The following is a 24,904-nucleotide window of genomic DNA, read 5'->3' on the forward strand; positions in this document are numbered from 1 at the left end:
TTCTGTTCAAGGCGGGCGGCGCCCCCCCCCCCCCCCCAGCCTCCCCTGACCGCACGCCACTGGTAAAGATAGCAATAAATAGGGTTGGTGAAGTTTGAATGCGGCTAGGTGTGGTGAGACACACGACTGTGGGCACCAGTTGGAAAGAGGAACAGTGGGAGGGAGTGAGAGCAGAACAGTGGAAGGGGTGGACTGCCGCACATAAAGTGACTGATTGGTTGCTGAATCTCAACTCCGTCCTTCCTTTCTTGACATTTTTCTCGCCACACACACCCACATATGTGGGTGGTGCCAGGAAGTGTCCAGAGGGGTGGGTACACAGGCCTGAGTGTCCCTCCACACCTCATCCTCTAGATGTCGGTCCATTATCCTCCTGCCGGACTGTCCACTGCTCCTCAATGGACTCACTTTGAAGTTCACATGCTTTGCGAGGCTCAAGAGGAGAAACAGATGGACAGAGGGAAGAAAGAGTCTGTCACATCCACACAATACCAGTATGGTTGTGATCAGTAAGTGCTAGATAGGACTGATGGTGATTCTGGCGTGTGATGGTGAGATGAGGGCAGGGTGTCGGGTGGTCGTTTCCTTTGTCTACAATGAAATGAAGCTCATAGGTGACTAGCGAGTGTGTTCTTTCCATGTTCTCAGGCAGGCAACAGCATTAGTAATTTCAGTGTGTGTCCTGAGGATTTATAGGATTGTGGAGGTCTCTGAAGGCCCCAGGATCCAGTCTATAACTGTCACTGAGCAGGGTGAATTCACCCTGTCATGTAGGGAGTTTGTCCTCTGGGACTGTGCTCAGACTTTAGAGGAGGAGGAGGGACAACTTCTGGTCAAAGCCGGGGAGCTCTTACCTCCTTGAGTGGCTTTCCTAGTTATTGGCTGGTTAGGAAAAGGTTCTGTAGATTTTATGTTTGTGTCTGCTTGTGGGTAAGAGGCCTGAGCAGCCATAGTCTAACCTGCTAATGAAAGTCTGGAGTGAATTATTTAAATGTTTCTGGGAAAACTGTCTTTCACAGTTACACAGCCACTGCTATGTCACATCACACTGCCAACCTGCTGTCTTTTGCTTTGAGGTAATTTCACTCCACAGCTCAGGTTTCCTCAGATGTCTGTCTGAGATTGCCACTATAGAGTTTGATTTGTTGTTTCAGTGATGTATAGTATTTCAGCCTAATGTTTTCCTGGTTAATCTGTGCCTAAATAGACATTTGTGTCATACAGTTTCTGTGCAGTCATTTTACATCAGTTCATTTCCAGTTCCTTATTGTATTTTTTTTTTTATCATACACCCATTCTGTGTCCAGTTTCTTCACCCTCTGACCTCTCCTCTCTGTTTGTCAGTCCCTACCTTTGGTAGTCAGCTTGCTCTCTTGGACTGGACGAGGAGCTCCCAGGGGCCACATTGCCACTAGGCCGGCCGTGACCCTTGTCCTTACCCTCCTCCTGGGTCATGTTGGTCCCTGAGGACAACTGGCTGGAGTTAGAGCTAGAGGAGGCCAAAGACTGGTTCAGCCCCCCTGTGCTCCCGCCACTCCCTTCTGTGGACTGGTAGATCTCCTCTGCTCCGTCCTCACTGGACTCTGGGTCCTCTGACCCTGAAAGCAGCTCTTCGTCTCTGTATTCGCTAACATCCACACCTCCACTAGCGGCAGCCCCCTCACCTAGTTCCTTGAGGCGGCCGTGGTGCTTGACGTGGTAGCGCTGGTTCTGGAAGAACTTGATGATGGTGTGCTTGGGCAGGTCAAGCTGTGCCGACAAGGTGTGGATGGCCTCCTGGTCTGGGTACAAGCCAACGTCCTGGATGAAGCTCTGCAGGATACCTAGGGCCTCCAGGGATATCTAGAAGGCACACACCCAGAATGCAGGAAGGATAGATGAGTGAACTGAAAATTTACCTATATGGCAAAATGCATGATACCCACTAAATGAGTCCTGATAGAAAAATGGTCCAGAGCTGACAAAATACAACAGTCTGAACCTTAGTGCGTGATCGTGGCTTCTTGTTGCTGCCAGCACTGCCTACAGAGCCAGGTGGACATCCACCTGCAGCTCCTGCTCCCGCATTCTGTGACCCCTCCTCATTCACTGGGGCAGATAATGGTTCTTCATGCATCGGAGACAGCCGATGCTCCTTCATAGGGGCTGGAGGTGGCCTGTGAAGTGCCTGATGAGAAAGACGGAAGAGCTGATTAATGGGGCACAGTGACCCCTGATCAAGACTGCATCCAGGAGTTCATTTAAAGCAACATAATGAAATGAATGACAGCTCAAGTTGCAAAATGTGTCTTTAGCGTGTTGTTAATTTTTGATATTTTACCTAAACTCTGTGTAATTTCACCATATGTAAGTATTCTTTATCTTATACCCAAAATAAAATAATTATGTCCTAAGTATAATCAGTAATCTCATATGATGCAAGACATCTAATAAAACACCCAGTGACCTGTTCCCCTGTCCAGCACACAGTAGCCAGGGCTGCAGGGTGAACAGAGGGTGAGAACAAGTGTTTCACAGCACAGAGAGTGTCACAGTCTGTCTGTCACACCACAGTCTGCTCCAAGGCTGTCATTCACACTGCTGTGTGTCCAGAGTACCTTTGACCTAATGTGTGTAAGATTAGCTTTAGTAAACCCAACCACCTGTTTGCCAGGAGGTCTCTCATTTACAAATTTAACTGTTTAACCATCACTATTTAACCTGCACATTCAATACCGTAGAGGGGACAAAGTAATGTCATTACTATGCAAGAGTACTAGGATTAGGTCAGTAACAACTGCGCTGTTTCTGGTGTGTTAGAGGAAGATAATGCAAAATGGGTAGAAAAAGTGTCCAGAGTGAATGAAAGTCTTTATGTAAACCTACTGGACCTACATACAGTGTGCATCTTTCTAAAAAAGGAAAAGGCAACTTTGTATCAAAATGCGCATTAAAATGCATCAAAACATCTATTGGGCGGTGAAAATTAGATATAATAGAGTAGAATGAATTCATTTCAACAAATAAGGCAATGCATTAAAAGTGTCAGCGCAGAGATGAAAAAACTCCAAATTTAATAAAACACAGTAAGTGAAAGTTTTTAGTCTTGATTTAAGAGTCAAGGGGTCAAGCACTGAGACACATTCCTGAAAATTCTTTTAGATAGTTTGTCCATGGAAACTGTTTTTATCATACTTTGTTTATAAGCAACAAAACAGTGAACAGTGATCAGGAGATCAGAACAGTTTGGTGCTTTATAAACAAGTAAAGAAATGTCAGAACCAGTTGTTCCACACAGGTATAGCTAGTGAAGGGGTATGTCAGCAATCAAAAGCCACTAAAACTATTGTTTTAGCTGTTCTACATGACTGTAGCCACCTAATAATTCAATAACATAAATCAGAGTATTATCTGCATAGTAACTAAATGATCTGAGCTAACATGTACATTTTGAAAAGAAAAGGCTCTAGAATCAATCCTTGGGGATCTCCACTTGTCCTCTTTTTTAGATGTGTAATAACAACAACAAGGTAGTTATTGTCACCATTTTCTTCTGTGATTGGATATCAGTCCACTTTTATTGTTCATGTGCTACATGATAATGACCATGAGACTCTCATATTAGTCAGTCACAATAACATCTGTCCTAGGCTACTAGTGTAAAGCTCTTTTTTTTTTTTTTTAAGAGCCTAAATAGCTGTGTGTTTCAAGATAAGTAAGGAAATAATAAGTTGTCTGTTTCAAAGATGTTATATGCAGATCTGGTCCAAAAAATAAAGCTCTCATAGACTTAAATCAAATATTTTTTGTAACGAAGAACCAATAATTTTACTCAAGTGCATTGTCTTTGTCCTTTATTGACTTAGCTCTTACTTTAGCTGTATTTTATACATTGTTACTTGTAAACAACATTGTATTAACATTTAATCACCTTTATTGGCCAAGTATGTTACACGGAATTTGTTTCCGGCACAGAACCGAGGCAGCCGTCTAAAGCGCCAACTCAACCGATGGCTCTAAACATTGGGGGGCAACTTGGGGGTTCAGTGTCTTGCCCAAGGACACTTCGGCATGTGGACTGCAAGCACCGAGATTCGAACCTCCTGTTGGGAGACGACCGCTCTACCCACTGAACCATAGTCCCCAAAATAGCTTTTCCACTCAATTATACATACATATGGTGGATATAATTAATTGTCGCGTTTACACTTACAAGTGGTGGCAATGGAGTTTCAGGAGTGGCTGAATGGGTCACACCAGACGGTTTGTCTGGTGTGACTGGTCTTTCAGTTTCACTTTCCAAATACTGCATGGTTTGTATAGTTTGGATATATCCTGAGTGACACCAGCCCGAGAAACCTAACACTGAAAAAGATGGACTTGAGTGTATCTGCATTTTTACTGATTAATAAGTTATGAGAGTCATGTGGAGCTAAATGTTTAGCAGACTTTCAAAAACAATCATACACAGGATTTTTACAAGCACTGTAGCTGTAAAGAGACGCAGAGGGTAGGTGTAGAAATGTTTGTTATTCAGCCGGTTGGAGCTCTCACTGACAAACAGGGATTCTCTGGGTGTTAGGACCAGCATGAGGAGGGCAGGATGAAGTGTTGGGAGGGAAATCGGGGACTCTGGTTGTTTGTCAGAAGGTAGTGGCTGTTGTGAGAGCGTTGTGGTTGTGTCCCGCCCACTCGCTTTATAAGAGCAGGGAGGGGCCTCCCCACTGGAATGCCCAGCTATAAATCTGTGGCATATAAAAATTAAAGGACCCACATAAAGATAATAGTCATTCCCTTTTCTCTCCCTCTCTTCAATAATAACAGGATATTACTTAAATAATATTGAGGGTAGACCAGACCATGAAACTGCTCCTATTTCACTCACAGGGCTTTTATTTTCAGGGGGGATGACCAGTTTACAGGAATTCAGCAGGTTTTTCTTTTTTTGTCATTTCTCTCCCTCCCTCCTCCACATAGTTTGTTTCTTTAACACAAAGTAACAGTTTTAGATATTTGAGAAAAGACTAAGAATGCTGGAAAACCAACAACAGAGTGATACTGACAGAGAAAAAAAATCTATCCCAGTCCTAATAAGGACCACACAGCCGCAAACAACCCCCCACACTAAGTTTCTGAGGCACTTACAAACTAAATTGTGAAACCTACCGTCTCCCCATCTCCACCCCCTGCCTCCATTCACAGACCATCATTATTTCTATGCTTATTTGGGCTGACAGCAAGAACTCTTGGATCAATCGCCACACACATGCATGCATTGCCGGCAGGGCCTGGTGTCCCTCATGCACTAAGGATAAAGTTAGAGAGCGTAACAAACACACGGGACTGGTTGGGCTCCTTCAGAGTTTTTCTCCGAAGACTCCTTGTGTCTCCCTTCCTTTGTCCTTGCCCTTCTGTGCTCACACCCATGAGGTTTTTCTCCCTTTACTGTCTCTTCTTTCTCCTCTCTGACCCCAACCACACTTTGTCTTTACTCCGCCTCCCTCTCTACTCAGGTCTAATGCATCAGGACACTAATGAAGTGGGCCTCTGCCAAACCAACATGACTGCACGGCCAAATCAGCCCCAAAATAGTGGATGCCAAGAGCCCCCACCTCCACTTCCAGCCATCCTATTCTTCCTCCCCACCCCCTGCTATCCCTCCCCTTTTTTTAACACCTTCAGTTTTCTCTCTGCCTTGTGCTCTTTGACCTCCACTTGTCTGCCTGCTTCAGTCTGTAAACTGGTAGATCTTAGATAGAGTTCTATACATACAAGGTATTTCTTCGAAACATGTATTAGTGAAGGAGACTAGGTTGTTATGAAGATAAAAGTCAACAATACAAGTAGACTGGTGCATACGTATGTAATAATTTGGTACAATAATAATGGCACAGTCAGCATCGCTCTATTGTTTTCCTCTTTACCTTCACTTACTGCCGAAGCATTTTCTGTCAACATTGCAAGATGCCTTGTTGTAATTAGTGTCTTTTTACAGCAGGAAATGCAACAACCTTTGAGTGTGTAGGAGCATAAAACCCAGATGAAAATCCTTCAAATGATTTTACTGCTTTTTTCAGTAAATATAATTAAAAACAACACTGAACTTTTTTCATATGTCATGGAGTATATACTTAAAACTCTGGAATTTTAGCCAGGGGCACAATGACTGGCAACCTATACCACTGGAAGACAAGTTCTCCAGCCTTCATGACAAAAAAGACTGTTGTTACTGTCATTTCTCAGTACCTTCCAAAATGCATATTGTCACAGAAGGCTTCATATGAGTATTTTCTGATCTGCCACCTCCACGGTTAAGGTTTGGTTAGGTTTCTGGGCTTGGATAAATAACCACTTGGTTAAAAAAAACAAACTACACTACTTGACTAAGGCTGTATGTAAGTAGTGTTATCATAGCACTTTATTTGAGTATTTCCATTATCTATACTTGAATTTGGGAATGAGCATTTATTATTGTTTTTTACACTATAGCTTCTAGTAACTTTGCTGTTAAAAACCTAACATAAAAACATGATGAGCTTATGAAGTAGGACCCATATTAAACATGAAACTATCCTACAGTTTATAAAATGGTTCAAATGAACTCGGCCTCTACCAACCACAGTGGTAAATCCTGCCTGAAAATTCATACATCAGCAATAATAAAACAGTAACATATTGTATAGTGATGTTTTATTTTAAGCTTATTTAGCTAATATTACTTTTGTAATTGTGCTCAAAGTTTTACTTCTAGTAAGCTTTTTAAAAATACTGGTACTGCTTACTTTGAAGTAACTGATTACTCCTTCAATACTGCATAACAGTGTGATGCTTAAAGTTATTTTGCGCACTCATTTTTTCTGGATATATCACATGAAATCTACTTTTTCACAAAAATAATCAACTCCAACGAGTTCTGGCGTTGACAGAAACTGTGTGTTGAGTGTAAATTATCTTCTGAAAAAGTGTAAATAGAAACTTCTCACGTTCCTCCTTTCCTCCCTGGCTTTTCTCCTTCCCATCTCTGACCATTACACTACATGTCACTTCACAGCAATACAGTACAGCCCTGCTCTCCCACAACCACAAGTGCAGGAGCCCGTGACCAGACCAGCTCTTCTCATGGCATGATTCAGTATTCCTGAAAAACATGAAAGTTTTTTTTAAACATAAATCAAGGCAAATTACGAAACAGAATTCTGAAAGAATTATAGAACATGAAATATTCATCTTCTCCTTAATGAAGTCTGGTCCTCCAGGGCCCCAGACTCTCTCTTTCTTTCTGTGTTGTGGTGAGGGGAGAGGCTGGTGTGTGTCCACCAGAGACACCGTTAATGCAGAGATAAATATGTAATGAAGATAAAATCACTTTTCTGTTAGTTTTGTGCATGACTTCACCTTTCCTGTTAATCGGTGTTTTTAAAATTTTCTCTGTCTCTGTCTCTCGGTGTGAGTGTGGTTGGGCTTTATGAGCACTGGATCTAGGCTGGGGGAGATGAGTCACTACACATTTCCCTTTTTTGTGAAATAATGTTTCTTTGATGAAAAACTGTTTACATGTTATGTTATTGGGGCTGGCTGGGAGTGTAGCTGAGTTCGTCTGTGTGCACATTCATGTGCATTTGCATGCACACGCCAGTGCTGTTGTGTTTTTTTTCTTTTGTTCAGATATTTTTCTGAGTATATTTGTCTTCATATATGTGTTCATAGGAGTTAATTTGTTGAAAAATAGTGTACGTTAATGAACACTTAACAATGTCTTTATAGCTGCTTAGTACTACAGTGTAATGACTTTAATCGTCAGTAAATGGGTTTGTCTATAACGTGCTCTTTATGATTCCCCACATCCGAAGGTGACACCTTCATGTCCTCCTCTGCTGTCAAGCTGCTGTCTCCTTGGTGTTTTTAGCACATTTAAAAATCCTGTCTTGAGAGCGAGTAGTAAATTTGTGCCAGTTGTGATGTCAGACCTGGATACATGAGGATAAGTCCACCCCTTGCGCAGCACTCTGCTGAGATCTCAGGCAGCATTAAGACTAGTTCATACTGTCCACATGCCTCCACATGAGTCCAAACACACACATCACTGGTGTGTGGGTTTACTGTACGGCTGTGCCTCAGAGGGCAGCACTGCATTCTTTTTCATGTTAATGTTGTGGTTGGTTGTTACAGTTTTAGAGAACCGCATTGTCCAGATACAAAAGAGTGCTCACAACTATCAGTGGGAGATTGTGTGTGTGTGGCAGATGGGACACACGTGCGGTCTGGTGGCAGGCCGGCTGGAGCCTGAGGTTGGTGGAGGCTTCATCTGGGATGGAGGAGGGTCTGAGACAGCAGCACTAACACACACATATACACACAACTCATCTCATTAATAAATCACCAGTGTTTCACCACAGTTCATCTCCTTGCTTGGGTGGGGGTTACAACATGGGCACTGTGAGGGTGAGCTTTATCTTTAGTCTTGTGAGAGGGACAGAGGAATGTGTCGGTGGTGCCACCACAGCTTCCTGCTCATCTTCCCACCAGCCTTTATTACCGAGCTCTCAATGGGAAGAGAGAAAGACTGTTTGGCTGTGGAGTGGAGGTGGGTGGAGCCATGTTGAGATGCTAAATGGGAAGTTTCAACATTTGCCTGTTTTTGATTTATGGCTTATGGTATATACTGTATTTGGTGAAGCCTATAATAGCTTTGCATTGGGGTGGTACAAAACATTCTGAAACTGAAGACCTGGGCTCAATCCGCAAGACTTAAACAAACAGGGAAGGCAGTGCGTGAGCCTGACATTCACCTTTTCACAGTGCAGTCAGGTCATAGTAGGACAGTTACACATATTTTGCTGCTGTCGTGCTCATTCGCTGTCTGACAAATGATGAGAAGATTGACATCACTCCCACCATCCCGGGGCCTTTCTGTGTGGAGTCCGCATGTTCTCCCTGTGCTTGCGTGGGTTCTCTTCGGGTACTCCGGCTTCCTCCCACAGTGCACATGCAGCTTAGGTTGACTGGCGAATCTAAATTGCCCATAGGAGTGAGTGTGAGTGTGTGTGGTGTTTTTCTACATGCCAGCCCTGTGATAGGCTGCTGACCTATCCAGTACCCAGTGTCAGCTATATAGGAATAAACGGTATAGATAATGGATGGATGGATAAGAATTTCTTACAATGTAAATGTACAGTTCTATGAAAACTGGTGCGGAGAATGTGATATGACTGAAGCTTCATGTAACTGTGACATTGCTAATTTATCTCTTTACCAAGAGGTTTTTTACACACAAACTAGATTTTTCTCAGCTGGCCAAGTCAGTCACCTGACCTCAAGCAAAGACATGTTCTAGTTGCTAAAGACTGAAGACAAAAAGCCCTTAAACAAGCCAGTAATAAAGATGTCTGCAGCACACGTAGTTAAGAGTGAAGGATTTACTCTAAGTCTTTATTGTGGGAGTCCTGCAGGTTCTGATTAGTTTCATGGTAAGAACCATATAATTTAGGACTAATTATAGATCAATAGGTAAATACAGTCAAATATAATGATAATTTGTACACAAGCATTTCCAAATGTTAAGCTAGCTGTGTGCATCCTTTAATCAGAGGACAAGAGACGAGCTGGACTGTAAATGTGAAATTTGCGTCAACGAACAAAGTTCTGCATAAATTAAGACTGCAATCAAAACAGAACGAAGGGTAAATATTTACTGGGCTTTAAAGTGAGTGGTCCTCTGGAAATCAATAGTAAACACAAGACAGCTAACTGAATTCATTTAAATAATAGTTAGTAGAAACAACACGGTTCTTTGAAGCGTTCAGTAAACTTTTTACAAGGGAATGTCTGTTGGAAGAACAGTGCTCATCCGTCCAGGAGAGTCAGTGCCAAGGTGGAGCTGTTCTGGTGGCACATGGTGGCCCAGCACCTCACTGAGACTCTTTGTGTTGTGGTGTCCTTTCATTGGTCAAATGTTTGTAAACTGCATCAAAAAGATTTTTCATGTATGAGAGTGAAATTCAGTAGCAGATAAGGTTTTATCTCTGCAGCATAAGATTAATAAAAAGATGGAGAGAGATTCAGTGTTTCCTTGTCCCTTCGTCAGCCTGTGCCTCCCTCCTCAGAAACTAATGGGGCATTTCCTCCATCGCCACACCACCCAGCCACACTGTTTACTCTTTGCTCCACTGGTGCACGCACAGACACAAACACGCACACACAACCAGATCAAACGGGACTGTATGTGGCAAAAATATGAGTAAATAATTATGACAGGTGTGGTCTGTGAGGGTGCAGATGTTCTATGCATCTTTGACCCAGTGGATGTGCAGTACAGTTGGATGACTGTGTGCGCTTTCTTTTATTTAACCCCGTCATACCTGACTTAACGTGTCCTGTGATTACATCCAGAGGAAGTGGACACGTTTACGTTTCAGATCAGGTGGGACGTGATCAACTGGCAAAAAACGCTTCCAGTCAGGATAATGAGAAAAGTTGCTTTTGAACATGAGCCACAATCAAAGCAGGTGTCGGGAAGATCTGCTAATAATAAATGGGTCAAAGTACATTTTCAGGCAATGGTGGTACAAGTATTCAGATCTCTGAGTAACAGTACTAATGCTCCATTACTTCATAACATTTTAAACTTAAGTAAAAGTGTACAGTCATGTACTTATTGTAGTTAAATGAAGTACTCAGTGGGTTAAAATGACCTGTCATATTGTTAAATAATTGCATCATTAGATTATTTGTTACTTTTATTCTTTATTGTAAGGTATAAGCATTATTTTAAGTCATGGTATAAAGCATAGTACTTGTGGAAATGTACATGGATACATTCAGCGATGATCAGTTTTAACAGGTGTAAATGTTAAAAGATGAGGTGACTTGTGCAAGAATTCGTTTGTGTTTCCCAGAGATGCATTTTAATTCCAGGTGTTAATGCGCTTCACTGAGGATACGTCACATCTGGACGTGGAGATATGAGGTGCATGTAACAGCAGCTATAAACACTTCTGGTTCTTACCTGTGTGTCCTGTGGCAGGTGGAGGACGGTGTGCAGCCTCTCACTGTGATGGTGTCTGGATTCCTCCTCGTACGCTAGGTCTCTGTCAGCCTGCGGCAGGGTCAGAAACCTCCGGATGGTGCACAGGTTCTCCCACAGGGTGCGGTTCTCTGGGCTGGGGTTCTCCTTCCACCGAAGCAGTTCACACAGCCAGCCCTGCAGGAGAGACATGGGCAGGCGTATAAAACACAGGTAGGGTTGAAGTGAGAAGCAGATGTGAAAGAAACAGCTCATGTCTGTATGTTAAATATAAGGCTACAGCCAGCAGCCAGTTAGCTTAGCACAAAGACTGGAAACTGCTAGCCTGGTTCTGTCCTACACGAACACAATCCAGCTAATAGCACCAATCAAGTTCATTGTACAAAAACCAGTGCACAAACAAGTTGTGGCTTTTACAAGATGTTATTTGTAGGATTATTTCTTATTTCTACAGACATGGTATCAACCTTCTCAGCTAAATCAAGAGAGCAAATAGCTGTCTTTCCAAAATGTCAGACTATTCCTTTAGATTTTGAAATAAGGAGATGCTATTCTCCCTGAGCTGTTCTTGTATTATCTGTTTTATAATCCGTTCTGGGGGCCCTCTCCAGCTGTGGAGCGCAGGAATCATCACCCTTCACCTACTAACTATGACACTTGGTGAAGGATGATGGGGACCGTGAGGCAACAAAGAAAAGTTAAAGGGGTAGATTAAACGAGATAAAGAAGTGAAGGCAGACAAAGTTAGAAATGTTTGAGGGTGTGTGGGGCAAATGTGTGAGAGGAAAATGGGGGAAGGAGAAATGGAGATGATTCAATTATATCTGCTAGAACGGTTCAGTTTGTGACACCAGCTGTTGTGTTCACCCAGCCACCTCGGGCAGCATGCGCCGCTAATAGCCTGATCATCTCTCTCTTCCTCACTCTCAGTCCTTGTGGCCAGCTGCAGCAGATGGGTGCAGTGAGTCGTGACCCCAGCCACCCCCAGGCCCACCAGCCCGGAGGACCTCGCACTGTGCACACACACGCACACCAGCATGCACATAATGTATACATGATGTACACATCTGTGCATAACATACATTCACCTGGCGAGTCAGAGCTACTTGTCTTGAGGCGCTGTAGCATGTGGCTGTGTTTAAATGAAATCAAAGTAAATCCATAAATGAAGTACCACGCTCCATCCACCAGCGCCATATGAGGGAATCTGCATGGTTGGACATGGGTGCAAGCTACACAATGTCCATGTGATCCTTGGAGCCACTGCTACTACACTGAAAGGCAGGGTAGTCTCTTGGCCCCCAAGTTTCTTTATCTGTTGGATGCAATGGTTTGCCTGAGAGCCAGGCTGGCTGCAGCACCTTCTTAATTCTGGACTGACTTAAGCAGCATAGTGGCTGCATTTCCTTTAGGTTCTGAGGCACCATGCATGCTGGCTGGTAAACTCTCCAGAGTTTTGAGATTATTACTGCACATCTTTATGTTATAAATTACATCTGTGCTTTTCCTGCTGTGACAAATGTCAAAATCCAGAATCAGTACTAGGAAATAAATGATCATACTTTTATTATGGCATTTGAATAAATTCATTTTTGCACATCAAAACACTGTTTCATGAGACAATACCTATAGTACTGTATGTCAGATCATTTCTAAAGAAATAAATCATTTTAAAAATGTCCGCAATATCTAACATTGAAATACTTCCAGTGCAACAGTGCGTCATGTTATGAGAGGTCTGAGAAAACAATACTGTCTGTTGTGAACCAAGTGACAGGTCAAAAAGATTGATGCCCTACTGTTTCTACTGTGTAGGCAGCTTTGGGCTTTGATTCCTCCTGAAGATCCCAAGTTCTGTTATTTTAAAAAGCATTTCAAAGCTGTTTAGGTTCACATTATCATGCAGTAAATATCTTATTGTCTTGACTTAAACATTCTATCATTCCTAAGTTAAAGTCTGCACTGACTCAAACTGGGAGATGACAAAGATCTAAGATGGCTTCTGTTTTTCCAGTGACCCCCCCCCCTCACCTGGCTCTTGTTGGCGGCCACCTTTGCGAACAAAGCTTGCGACACCTTGGCTCTCTTCATCTCCTGCTGGATTTCGTCATAGATGCCCGACGTAATGTTGACCAGCGACTCCAGCTTCAGTGGGAGGTCGGGGGCCGGGCCAGAGGGCTTGGGCTGGAAGAGAGGCACAACACATGATGCAAAGACCAGTGAGTACAAATTTAATGGACTTGGAATGGTTTTAAGAGGACCGGCTCTCAGAGAAGCTCGGATAACAGAAAACATCGTGAAGGCATTTACGGATTGTGCTTCACTTCTAAAGGACTCATATGTCTTCTAAAACTACTACAAAAGCTAATCTTGTGTATACATATAAGTAAAGGTTATCAGCTGATGATCAGTCCAAGTTCAGAACAGACATGCAGTGTTCCCTGCATGAGCCTGAGCTGCACATCTGCAGTGCACGTCTCCACATGAGTTCTGTTTATGGATCAAAGTCATTAAGTCCTTCTCTTTTGTCTTTCTTTGTTGTTTCTGTTTGAATGAACATGTATTGGCTCTCAGAAGGCTTGTATACACAGCGTTTGAAGTTGTCCACAAGACATGTACAGACCAGCTAGCTTACATTCCCTCAGTGTAAACGACGCTGAGATAATTTTACATAGACATAATAAGAAAAGCACACACATTCACCTAGAGCCATGAATGGGCATTTGCCCTGACATCAGAGAGAACTTCTTATCACTGACGTTGTTAAATTGTTATGTGACCATAGAAGCAAATTTCTAAATACTGTATAATGTCCTTTATGTTTACAGTATGCTCTTATGATGGCTTGGGGGCAGCTTTTTCTATTATAAATGGAATTTGTGAAAGATAAAGACTCCCAGCATGGGCTTTAACACAGAGTGCATGACGTGCTGCTGTCTCCTCTGTGAGGGCAAGTTCAAGATTACAGATAACTCACAGAGTTGGAGATTTTAGTCTTGTTCTTCCAGATGGAGGCCCAGGCATCAGGGGTCATCTGGTCATCCAAGCTCCTCTCCCACACTTTCTATGCACACACAAACACACAAACACGGGGCATATTACAACGAAGTGTTTCATCACTACGATTAAATCCTGTCTCCTGCCAAGTGCTTACAGCAAGGTGCACTCACCTGTGAGAGGCGTGGGGCACTGGGGTTAGAGGGGCTGGAGGCAGGAAGTCCGACCGAAGGGTTCATGGTGCGCTCTCTCTCCTCCTGATAGATTCGGTCTCTCTCGTTCTCAGGCAGGTTGAGGAAGTTCTGCATTGCTTTCAGATTGACCAGCAGGGACTGTGAAGCTGTGCGAGGGTCCTCCTCCTTCCTCAGGATCTCTGACAGCAGACCCTGAAACACACGCGCATAACAAATGTGTTATAGCTTTACAATGTTTCTCTAATCTATAATGTCTGCCCCCTATTCCTGATACATAAACATTATGTTTTTATCTTTTCTTCTAAATGTGTGGTCGGTGAGTGTTTGCTGTCACTCTGCGTTGGAAATTCATGAACACATTGTTTACAGTAAAAAAAAAAAAGTTATATTCTGCTAAAAACTGTGATTTGGGGCACAAACTGTTTTATTTACAAAGACATATTCTAATGCACCACTGGTTGCTTTTTGTCCACACAGTTTTGGGTTCATTAGGAAATATTCAGAGCCTTTGTGTAAAACTACTAATACCACACTGTAAAAATACTCCATCAGAAGTAAAGGTCCTCAAGTGAAAGTGTTACTTAAGTAAAGCTGCCCAAGTACAGTAAGGGAAATATATTTAAAGTATCAAAGGTAAAAATACTTTATGCAGATTAAATTACCTGGGAAACTCTTACATGATATCATAATTATCATAATTGTACCATTGTTTGTATAACGTTTAATTTAAATTATACCATTTATTACTTTTATTACTTACCATATTGTGGTGTCATTATTTAAAGTGAAGCTAGTTTTTAAATATTTTGTATAGTACAACTGATAAATATTTTTTATCATGCCTTAATCTGAGGACTATTTTTTTCCCAACTGATTCATGGTTTGGGTTGTAAAATCCTCTGAAAATACAGAAAAATAGCACCGTTTAGTCAGAGCCCAAGGTGAAAACCTTCACAACACTAGTCCAAACCTCAAAATTAGTTGTAAAAAATGTGAAATTATTAAAGTTATTGAAAAGTAGAGACTTAAATCCTCACGTTTGTGAAGAGGGAGCAATGAAAGGTTTAGTATTTTGGCATTAAATGGCTTAGATTGTCAAAAATAATAATTAAAAAATTATCACATAGCCAGCTAATTAGAGGGCTACTTCTATATGGTGGTGGGTAGATTAAAGATACTTTAAAAATTAAAGTAACTAGTAACTAAAGCTGTGAACTAGTTGTAGTTGAGTAAAAAGTACAGTATTTCCCACTGAATGGAGTACAAGTAGAAGAGAGTACAGTACTTGACTACTGTAAATGTCCTTAGTCGTTTTCTTATCTACTGTACCGCCTTTTAAAAGAAACAAAAGTATAAATTGAAAATGAGGAATCTTAAACGTACACATGGTTTGGATACAAATACATGCACTCATACACAGGGACACACATATGCAAGACTTGGTGAAACACACCTGGCCTCTATACCAGTAGGTCTATGAGCCACCTCCCATTACATCGATCTAATGGGGCGTGCAGTAACCAGTTTAGCACAGCCTGAAAGCATCAGGTGTTTGTGCTGCTGTGAGAGCGACGAAGGAGGCTCACTGACCCAGCAAGCTACCCTGACACGCTTCCGCTAATCCCACTGAAAATACCACCTTAAAATCATCCAGACCCTGGGTGAAGAATTATAGACTATCAGTGACACCAGTCGTTATTTATTTCATCTTTTCAGGTAGCTCTTCTCACCTGATACACTGTGGGGAAGGAGAGCTATGATCAGTTTATTCTGAGAAGATGTAGCTCAGTAAGCAGGAGGGGGACAAACGGTCCATCACAGGATATATTGCATGAATTCTCTGATTTTCTCAAACTCCATCTCCATCCTCAGCTTCTTGCTTATGCACTCTGAAGCTATCCTTTCCTGTCCTCGATGCGACATCCTGCTGCTCATCTCCACACTTTCCCACCTGTCTCCAAACTGACCACAGCCTGACCTGTTTTCCTACCTGTGTGCGGTTGAAAGCCACGCGGGCGAACACGGCCTGGGAGACACTAGCTCTCTTCAGCTCGTCTCTGACCTGCTGGTAGATTTCAGAGGAGACCTCAGCAACGGAGGGGTTGCTCCCGGGGTGGTCGCTGCCAGCTTTGGTTGAGCCCCGAGGGATTGGTGGATGGTTGAGGAACTGCTGGTTGAGGGCCTGCGGGTGCTGATGGGCCAGCAGGCGGCTAACGGCTAGTTGCTGGTTGATGAGGTGGGCCATGGCGAGCTGCTGACGCACCAGCTGTGGGGACAGTTGAGGGGAGAGCAGCCCACCTGGTCCCAGCAGGGGCTGCAGGGCACCAGGTGGGGGTGGAGGGGGTGGAGGAGGCACCTGGCCCGTACGGAGAGGCGGGCTGTGATGGAGGGGGCCGTGTGGTGAGGGCTGTTGCTGGGGAGGAGGAGGCTGCTGGGGTGGCTGGGAAGGTGCCTGTGGATCTCCAGATCCAGCTTTAAGGAGGGGGCTGGCAGCTCCCAGGTGACTGAGCTGGGCCAGGCCAGCCAAGTGAGGAGGAGGCCTCTGGCCCAGCACACAGAAGTCTGCCATGTTGTCTCTCTCTACTGGAGAGGAGAAGAGAGCGTGGTCAGGCGGACATCACATCAGCTCAGTGGCAGAAAGACTGAAAAGATTTCTTACTTTTGATGTCAGCAGCATCTCGTCCTGACCACATCTTCTCCAGGTAGTCTACTGCTCAGTGAAAGAAACAGAGACAATCAGGTGTTGTTGTGCTGATGAACATGACCAAATTCAGTGACAAAACATCACTGTCTGTTTAATGAACAGAACAAAATTTGAAGTCTTTAAAGTGTATGGAAAAAGATGAAAATTCAAACACCCACAGTTCCTCAACAATGGGACAAACTCCATCTGTCTTATGAATGGAAGCTCCAGGACAGCTGCTAAATGGACATTGGTGTATGCTGTTTTGACAGTTGCTGTTCTCAAGGTCCAAAAAGAACCTTTTTTGCTCATGACAACAGCATATTTTTACAGTCAGATAGCATGAGCTTTATGAGCGCTGACATCTGGAATGAAGCTGTGGGTGTTCCCTGCTGCTGCTGAAAAGCAAAACTAATGGTTAAATGCCGAGTGTGACCCAGCACTCCTCCTCCTGTCAGCAGCAGCCTGTGCCATCACGCTGTCCTTTCTCACATTCTTTCTTCCTTTAGACCTCTTTCTGTTCAGGCTTAACTTTTGAGCTGATGCGGGTGATGGGCTGATGTTGGCACATGTCGCAGCTCTGATGTGTGGTTATGTTTTTGAGGTGTGCATTATCTGTATCTATCATTTTGTGCCTTTTTGTGTTTGTTTTGTGTCTCTTCATGGTCGCTCCTCCTCTCTGCTGTAGGCTCCGGCCACAGCTAGCATAACACAGTGCAGTCTCACACCCAACTGTCAGCACACGAGTTGCGTTGTCAATAATGTACGCCTCGGGTTTTAACAAGGGAGACTGCATGGAATAAAGAATGGTTGTCTGGTTTTGTTGCACCAATTTTGTTTTAATTTTTATTAATTCCTACCCCCATAATAATCCTAAGACCACTTTTTGGGATCCCGACCCCAGGTTGGGAACCACAGGTCAACATTAGGAGGATCCTGTCTTCTGTACTCACCTTTTAGTTTCTTATACTTCTTGTACCAGCGACCAAACTCCTGGCATTTGGCAGTTGAGACATTGGCATAGTAGGAGCTGTTTACGATGGAGGAAATCATGCTCTGAGAGTGAGAAGGGACAGATAATTAATAACCAACATAATATGAAATGCTTACATGCACTCATGCAACAGCTACACTGAATCCACACATACACACACACACAATAGAAACAGACAAGCATTAATCATGATTGGAAGTCACCCATGGAAACTCGAGCCAGTGCGGTGCAGAGAGGGAATCTTCAGCCGCACACATATGTTTGCAATTGATGCGGCGATCAACACCCCCCCCCAGAGCTCTATTTATCCGCACACATACATCTCACAAGTGATTATAACACCAGGATGGAGTTCTAAAAATTCAACTGGGACTTTAACACGGTGGAGGAGACAGGGCTTAATTTTGTGGGTGGAGTCTGTTTAAAATGTAGCAGTAGTCCATACAATGCATGTGGGATTGTTTCGTGAGTTTTAATTGCCAGGATGGATCTCATGGGGAATGACTTCAGTCCTTAACCAGGGCAGAGGAGCATATAAAGGCAGATATCTGAAAGAATCCCCGTACTGATAGAATGCTTCTGGGTGAAGATCATCAGAGTCTGATGTGAAAATGAGGCTGAGGTGTGTTGTGGTCACCTGCGACAGAGGACACTCTTTGGCCAGAGTACTTTGGTTCATTTCCTTCAGCAGCTCTTTGAGAGCGTTCCTGACAGTCGCGTGGTTCCACTGTTCACAGGGCAGGTCCTCCAGCTTTGAAAAACTACAACAAACCAAAACCAAAACCACACATAGGAGTCAGCTGTGGGCAAGGTAGTAGAAAAGGGCCCGTCATGAGGCTGAAGGTAACTGATGTCAATCAGAAACCCACGTATTTTCATCTTACTGTCATCAATAACTAGCAGATATTCACATTTGAGTAGCTCTTTTGCTTATACAAAATGCTGACAGGATTAATCAATTATCATTTATTTTCACTCAACTTTCAGGCACTTGGCTAATCAATTAATCAACTGTTAATTTCAGATATAAAGTAGTGGTTTTTGCCCTGGGGCTCCTCAGCAGCTTCATCAGACCAGGAAGTCAGCTTCCCTACAGCTTAGATTAATGAGGAGCGCCAACAGGACCGACCATAATAAACCTTACAATAGTTTCACAGTATTACCCAGAATGCTTTGGAAAACTGCGTCACCGTATTCCTGAAACTAGTTTGACGTGCTGGGAAATACACTTTGATAGACAGTTGATGTGACTCTTGTGTATGTAGATGTAGCTGGTTACCTTAGCTTAGCATAAAGATTGGAAACAGCTAGCTTGGTTCTATATGAAGTTTTACAGAATCCACCTGATGACTGACATTGATTTTCTCATCTCTTCACACCAAAGCCAGCAGTCAGCTAGTGAATAGATGTACTGTGGTGAGAGCTGCATTAGCATTCATTTGGAATCATTGTTCTGGCCACCTGATGGATAGAAATCCAATCTGTGTTTAGTTGCTAAACGTTCACCGGCCTGTCGCTAACTTTGTCAGTCTGCTGTTTTTGGTTCGGGACAGGTAGCTAAGCTGACTGGCTGCTGTCTGGTGCTTCATATTTACAGTCTTGAGGGTGGGATCAATTTTCTCATCAAACTCTCTGCAAGAAAGTGAAGTGTTTCCAGAAATCCTAACCCTACAGGAAGCTCTAACCCACGGATCCTCCAACCATCCTGTTTAGATGTATCTCCCTGCAATCTTCCTTTTTTCATTTAATTTTAACCTCAAATAAATCATTTCGACACTGAGCACAAAGTAAGCCAAAGCTTTGCCATTGCCGTGGATACTCACATAAACACGTAAACAAACCTGGCTGGAATGTGCCAAGACAATAACAATAATAACCCCCTCATCTGGAGTTTATCTGTTTTTATCTGTCCATCAGGATCCTGCTTCGCTTACTCTGGGGAACCAGGGTTTCCTGGCACATGGACTCTCCCTGACGGAGACAGATAATAGATAAATCCCCAGCAGCTTGTTTAACTGGAGCTTTAATGCCTCAATATTGCTGCTTTAAATTTGATAGGTATGGTAAATTCTTGAACTGTGGCACTGGACCAAATGTGTGATTCACTGCCTTCATGCATAGTCTGCAGATCGGAAGCTTTATGCTTTGAACATGTGCTTCAAATGTTGCTTTTTGTACTCGAGTGCTGTGTTTCTACTATCTCACTCAGAAATGACTCGCACACAGTGGCTCGTGGCACCCAGCGAACCTCAGTCTCACCTTTGTAGCTGGATGCGTAGCGTGACCATGTGGTAGACTTCCATCAGCATGTCGGCTACCGTAGCTTCTGGAGCGTCAGTCAGGAAGTGGATAGGCAGAGGGTTCCATCTTCCCACCTTGATGATGCCTGGACAGAGACATGAAGGATTTCCATCAGTCTGTCCAGTTTTTAGTTCTTTTTACATTTTTTACTTATGCAAAATCACAGATAGCACAAATATGACAAAGTAAAATACTGTCACAGCAGAAAGGAGAAAGAGCAGCTCTGGCACCCAGATATTCCTTTATATTCTGTTAACTAATCACTAATCATGTCCAGCAAACCTGTTTCTTAGAAGTTATATTTATGTTCAACAAAAACTTAGTTAGTGTGATGCTGACTGTGTTTTGTGTTTTAATGAGAAGATGAGGTTAAAGCATTTGGCAACAATGTTGACAGTGAACGAATCAATAAAATGTTCACTGGCAAAGTTTTTCTTTCGTTTTCTGCCAAAATTATGATTTTAAAATACAACGTCTGCTTTAAGTGGCTTTAGCATTACCTGGTTTAACACAGAAAAGGTTTGCAGTATGAAGACACAACCAGCTTATTCACATTTAACCAAAGCCACAATCTTTTCTTCAGTTCATGTTCTAGTTTTTGTATTTAGAAACAAACTAACTTAAAGTTAAGTTAATATCCTGTTCACCATGTCATCGTTGTCATCATGCCTTGCCAATCTACTGAGAGGTTCCTTCCTAACTGCAGCTACTACTCTGCATCTCAGTAGCTGTTATGAACCTTTGCCTGGGTCCTGTGGCTGCCTCAGGGTCTCTGCCCAGTGTCATCCTCTGACAGTGTAGTGTCACCAGCTGGAGCTGGAATATTCTCCGCTCACATATAAGTCACAGGCTGCTTTAGAAAGATGTTTTACAGTCTGAATAGAGTGATTTACAACCAGTTTGTGCCATTAAGACTTAGAACAGAAAACATCAGAGAAATTTAGGACAAGGATCTGACCGTGATCTCGCATGGGGCCCCCTGTCTTGTTTACTCTGTCGTGGGACTATTACACAGACAATGGACACAGTATCATCAACCCTTGTGCAGATAATCCTGCAACAAATGCCAAACTGTATTTTAGCTGTGTCTGATAAAATCTATATATGTCAGTGCTACTGCCACCAGACAGAGACATCTAATCCTGTTTGTGTTTCTGTACTTAGGTGAAAACCGTATCTCCCTCTTGAGTTTTAACAATCTAGCTGAACTTCTTTAAGAATAAAAAGCATGCAAGCACAAGACATAGTACACACAAACACACGTGCACATTTCACCTCCTGGTTTATCCACCACAACACACACACACTTAAACATACACAGGCACACACACAGGTTTTTCATGGGGACTGGCTGGAGCTGTGAAAACTAAACAAAGCTAATCGCATTACTATCCTCGAAATGAGATCCAGACGGGTCCTGAGAAATCTCTCTCTCTCTCTCTCCCTCTCTCTCTCCCACTGTCCCCCTTTTCCTCCCTCCCACCCACCACTCTGATCTCTCTCCCTTTCTTTTTTTCTTTCTTCCACCGTGTTTAGTCGAGTTACATCTTTGATTCCAGTCAGACTGTGTCGGGCTGTGTTCTTAATTATTTGGGCAGGGAGCATCATTTAATCCGCTATGAACAGAATGGAGCCCTCGGGGCAGGGAAGACCCCCAGAAGAAACTAAAACCACCATGGAGACATTTCAGAACCCAAGCAGAACCAACTAGAGTTATAGCTGTTTGTCTGGGCCACATGAAACTCTGCTTTTTCAGTCTTTATACAAGATGCAGCTTCAAATTTATGAGGAAAAATATCTCTGTTTTAAGCTGTTATGACAAAGAATTTGTCACGTGCAGCACCATTTTGCACATGAAACATACTGTATGTGCACATGTGGGTTAGAGATAATGCACATTTTATAAATTCACATGATTTTGGCAGAAGTAAAAATATCAATTTGAACTGATATTTCTACATCTGATATACAGAAAGGCATCACATCAGATATATCATGGGAAATAATCACGTGAAGTTGTGAACTGAGGTTTTGGTTTTCTCTTAGTTCAGTCTGAGTTTGGTGAGAAAATGTTGCACGTGAACTTCACATGTGAAGGGGATTTATTTGGGTCCTGTTTTTAATGAAGGTGTAAAGAAATGCATTTTAAAAGGATGGAATAAGAGATTCTGATCATTTCGTGGTAGAAAGCAAAGAGCCCATCCTCCTCACTGCACTGTTTCCATCCAGGACATCTGAAAATAAGACATCATTTCACTAATGTCAGGTTGGGAGGAAGCAAACATGTGAATGAGACAAACACAAAGTCACACAGGGCACATGACAGCGCACAGAGAAGTGAACACGTATACAGTACTGTATGTACCAGCCTGCATGCGAGTACGCACACAATCACACTCGCAGCGTGGCGGTAAACACATTAATAATTGATTCATCATTTTTGCTCTGCTGTTCAATGGGCTCTGCTTCTTGTCCAGACTTTAAAAGTAGAAATCATTGTTCCCATTTTCACATAAAAATTCCACCTCCCAGAGACGTGCTTTCTTGTGGCTGGCTGGTGGCTTGGCTCATGTCTGAGTGTGCCCATCCGCACAAACACAAACACACACTGATGTCTCTGAGTCCTCACACAGGCCCGCACGGGTGGATGCCTGCGTGCACACACTCACAAATACATGAGTACACACAGTAATCCTGTGGTCCCATGCTAGAATAAGTCCTAATGGTCGCGGAAGCCTGTGCTCGCATGCAGGGCTTCTTCCAAACTGGTTTCAGGTTCCACCCCTGGCACATACTGAGGGAAACCCCGCATGCCTGACTCAGCCCTCCGCCATCGCACCCTGAGGAACTCCGTGTGTCAGTCTGGCATTTCAGGGAGTTCTCTTTGTCTACGCTGAAATGCTGGTCTGTAAAATAACGTGCAAGGGGGTGAAACATCTAAGGAACTTGGAAAATGGCAGCAGAGTTTCAGGTTCAGACGTTATGGTGCATCTCTCTCCCCTAAAGAGATAAAAACAGCTCTGCAGCCTTCTGATATGGAAAGCTTGTCTTAATTAATGGTTAATTATTCCTGGTTAATGCTTTGAGCATCAATAAGCCATAAATGTGAGCATTTTTTTTTATTTGTAAGCAGATATTATTGTTTATTTGTCAACAACTCTAACTCCTCCTGTGGGCACCTAGAAATAGAGGCTGTTTTATAAACATTTTGAACTATTGTGGATATTTTTTTATATATATAACTAAATGATATGTTGCTGGCATAAAAAGTAAAAGTATCCCAACAAAGCAGCTACAGTGGTCTGTTGTGACACTAGGCAAAACTGGTGCAACTGTTTGGCCTCCGTGTAAAAAGGAAGGTGTAGAGTGGGGGGGGCGGAAGTGTGTCAAGTTTTGATGAAGTGTTGTTTCTGCAACGCACTGCTGATGGATTTAAATTTTAATGTTGCTGGCACAAAACAAAATCTGTGACCATAATCATTAAGATGCTGTACATTATGCTCAACAAGTTTGGGTTTGAATCGTGTCGTAAATATATAAAGGACGAGCAACATCCCTACTCTGTTCGTCCACCGCAGTTGATTTGACAGCAACAACGTTACCGGGGTGTTTTGCATTTCCATTGTGCGCTACAGTATATACATGGGTATATGTCCCACTGGATGTCACATTAAACATTACACCAATAATAATGTGATGCAGTATCATGCCAGAACAAAAACTACCACTACTGTCAGTGGTAGTTCAGTGGGAGTCTGGGTCTGACCTCAGCCGTCCAGCACATGGCTGACATGGTCATGCAGCAGTGACCCTTTGTGGCCTGTTAGACGTGGCACTGCAACAATGCTGCCTCTCTAACAGTGACCACTGTTAACTGTTCACTCACTAAAGCCATAAAGTACAGGTCTGCTCCCATCCATTCTATAAAAGCTTTCAGACCCTTATAATTGAAATAAACAATATCTCCCAGTTAATTACTGGGCTAAGCTAATTAAAGAAAGGCCATGGTCCTCGGTGGGGACTTTAAATACACCGCTGGGACACAAGAATGCAGGACACAATTCAAACAGGGAGAAAATAGCTGGGACTCTGTGTAATTTTGGTTGTGGACCGCAGGGGAAAAATGTATAATTTAAGCCAGAAATTATTCATTTAACATAAACGCTTGTTTTAAAAAACAAAAAGTATTCATTTGAGAGAAGCTGGGGGAGCGTGTGCGAGTGTGTGATGCTGCACTGTATTCCACAGCCATGTGTGCAAAAGCATCCTGGCATGGGTTACAAGTGTGTCTGTAAGTGAAGAGCGCTCGAGTCAGTTCTCAGGGTTTTGTTTGTGTCAAGTTGTGATGTCCTGCTCAGCCTTGTGCCTTTGAAGCCACTGGCAGAACCGGTGTGTTTCGTTGTTTCCCACACCCACTGATGAGCAGCAGACAGAGACCTCCCCTGATACTTGGCAAAAACAACTGGGGCTAAACGCGCTACTAATGGCGATCATCTGCAAACACTTGCCATACACTTTTGTAGGCTATTTTAGTCCAGATTAACGTGCATCTGTGTGTTGTTTATTTATCGAACTTGCTTACAGGTTGTCAATTACAAGTTTGAATTTTACGCTGCGAAAAGATCTGAAACTTAACTAGTTCACAAGTTAATAATTGTTTGTTGTCTATACTGGAAGGACACAGAGAGTGTATAAATAGCGAGACAGAGTCCATTTGTGCAACATCTGAAACT

General features: G+C 43.0%; 1 protein-coding gene across 2 annotated transcripts in view; it reads right to left on the reverse strand.

The window, feature by feature from the left end:
* The window catches only part of satb2 (SATB homeobox 2), a 40,952-nt gene that overhangs the window by 1,320 nt on the left and 14,728 nt on the right, over nt 1-24,904 (reverse strand). The window contains exons 4-14 of one of the 2 annotated variants that reach the window (XM_020620009.1): nt 20,130-20,256; nt 18,508-18,631; nt 17,830-17,932; nt 16,853-16,903; nt 16,184-16,776; nt 14,173-14,385; nt 13,980-14,066; nt 13,034-13,186; nt 10,985-11,179; nt 1,982-2,167; nt 1,352-1,842 (exon numbers count right to left, since the gene is read on the reverse strand). In XM_020620009.1, the coding sequence (XP_020475665.1) occupies nt 1,352-1,842; nt 1,982-2,167; nt 10,985-11,179; nt 13,034-13,186; nt 13,980-14,066; nt 14,173-14,385; nt 16,184-16,776; nt 16,853-16,903; nt 17,830-17,932; nt 18,508-18,631; nt 20,130-20,256 (2,323 nt within the window). Of the gene's footprint in view, nt 1-1,351; nt 2,189-10,984; nt 11,180-13,033; nt 13,187-13,979; nt 14,067-14,172; nt 14,386-16,183; nt 16,777-16,852; nt 16,904-17,829; nt 17,933-18,507; nt 18,632-20,129; nt 20,257-24,904 lie in introns of those variants that run through there. The other variant, XM_020620010.1, reaches the window with a different exon arrangement.

The sequence above is a fragment of the Monopterus albus genome, unplaced genomic scaffold, assembly GCF_001952655.1.
Source record: "Monopterus albus unplaced genomic scaffold, M_albus_1.0 scaffold231.1, whole genome shotgun sequence".
Taxonomy (NCBI): domain Eukaryota; kingdom Metazoa; phylum Chordata; class Actinopteri; order Synbranchiformes; family Synbranchidae; genus Monopterus; species Monopterus albus.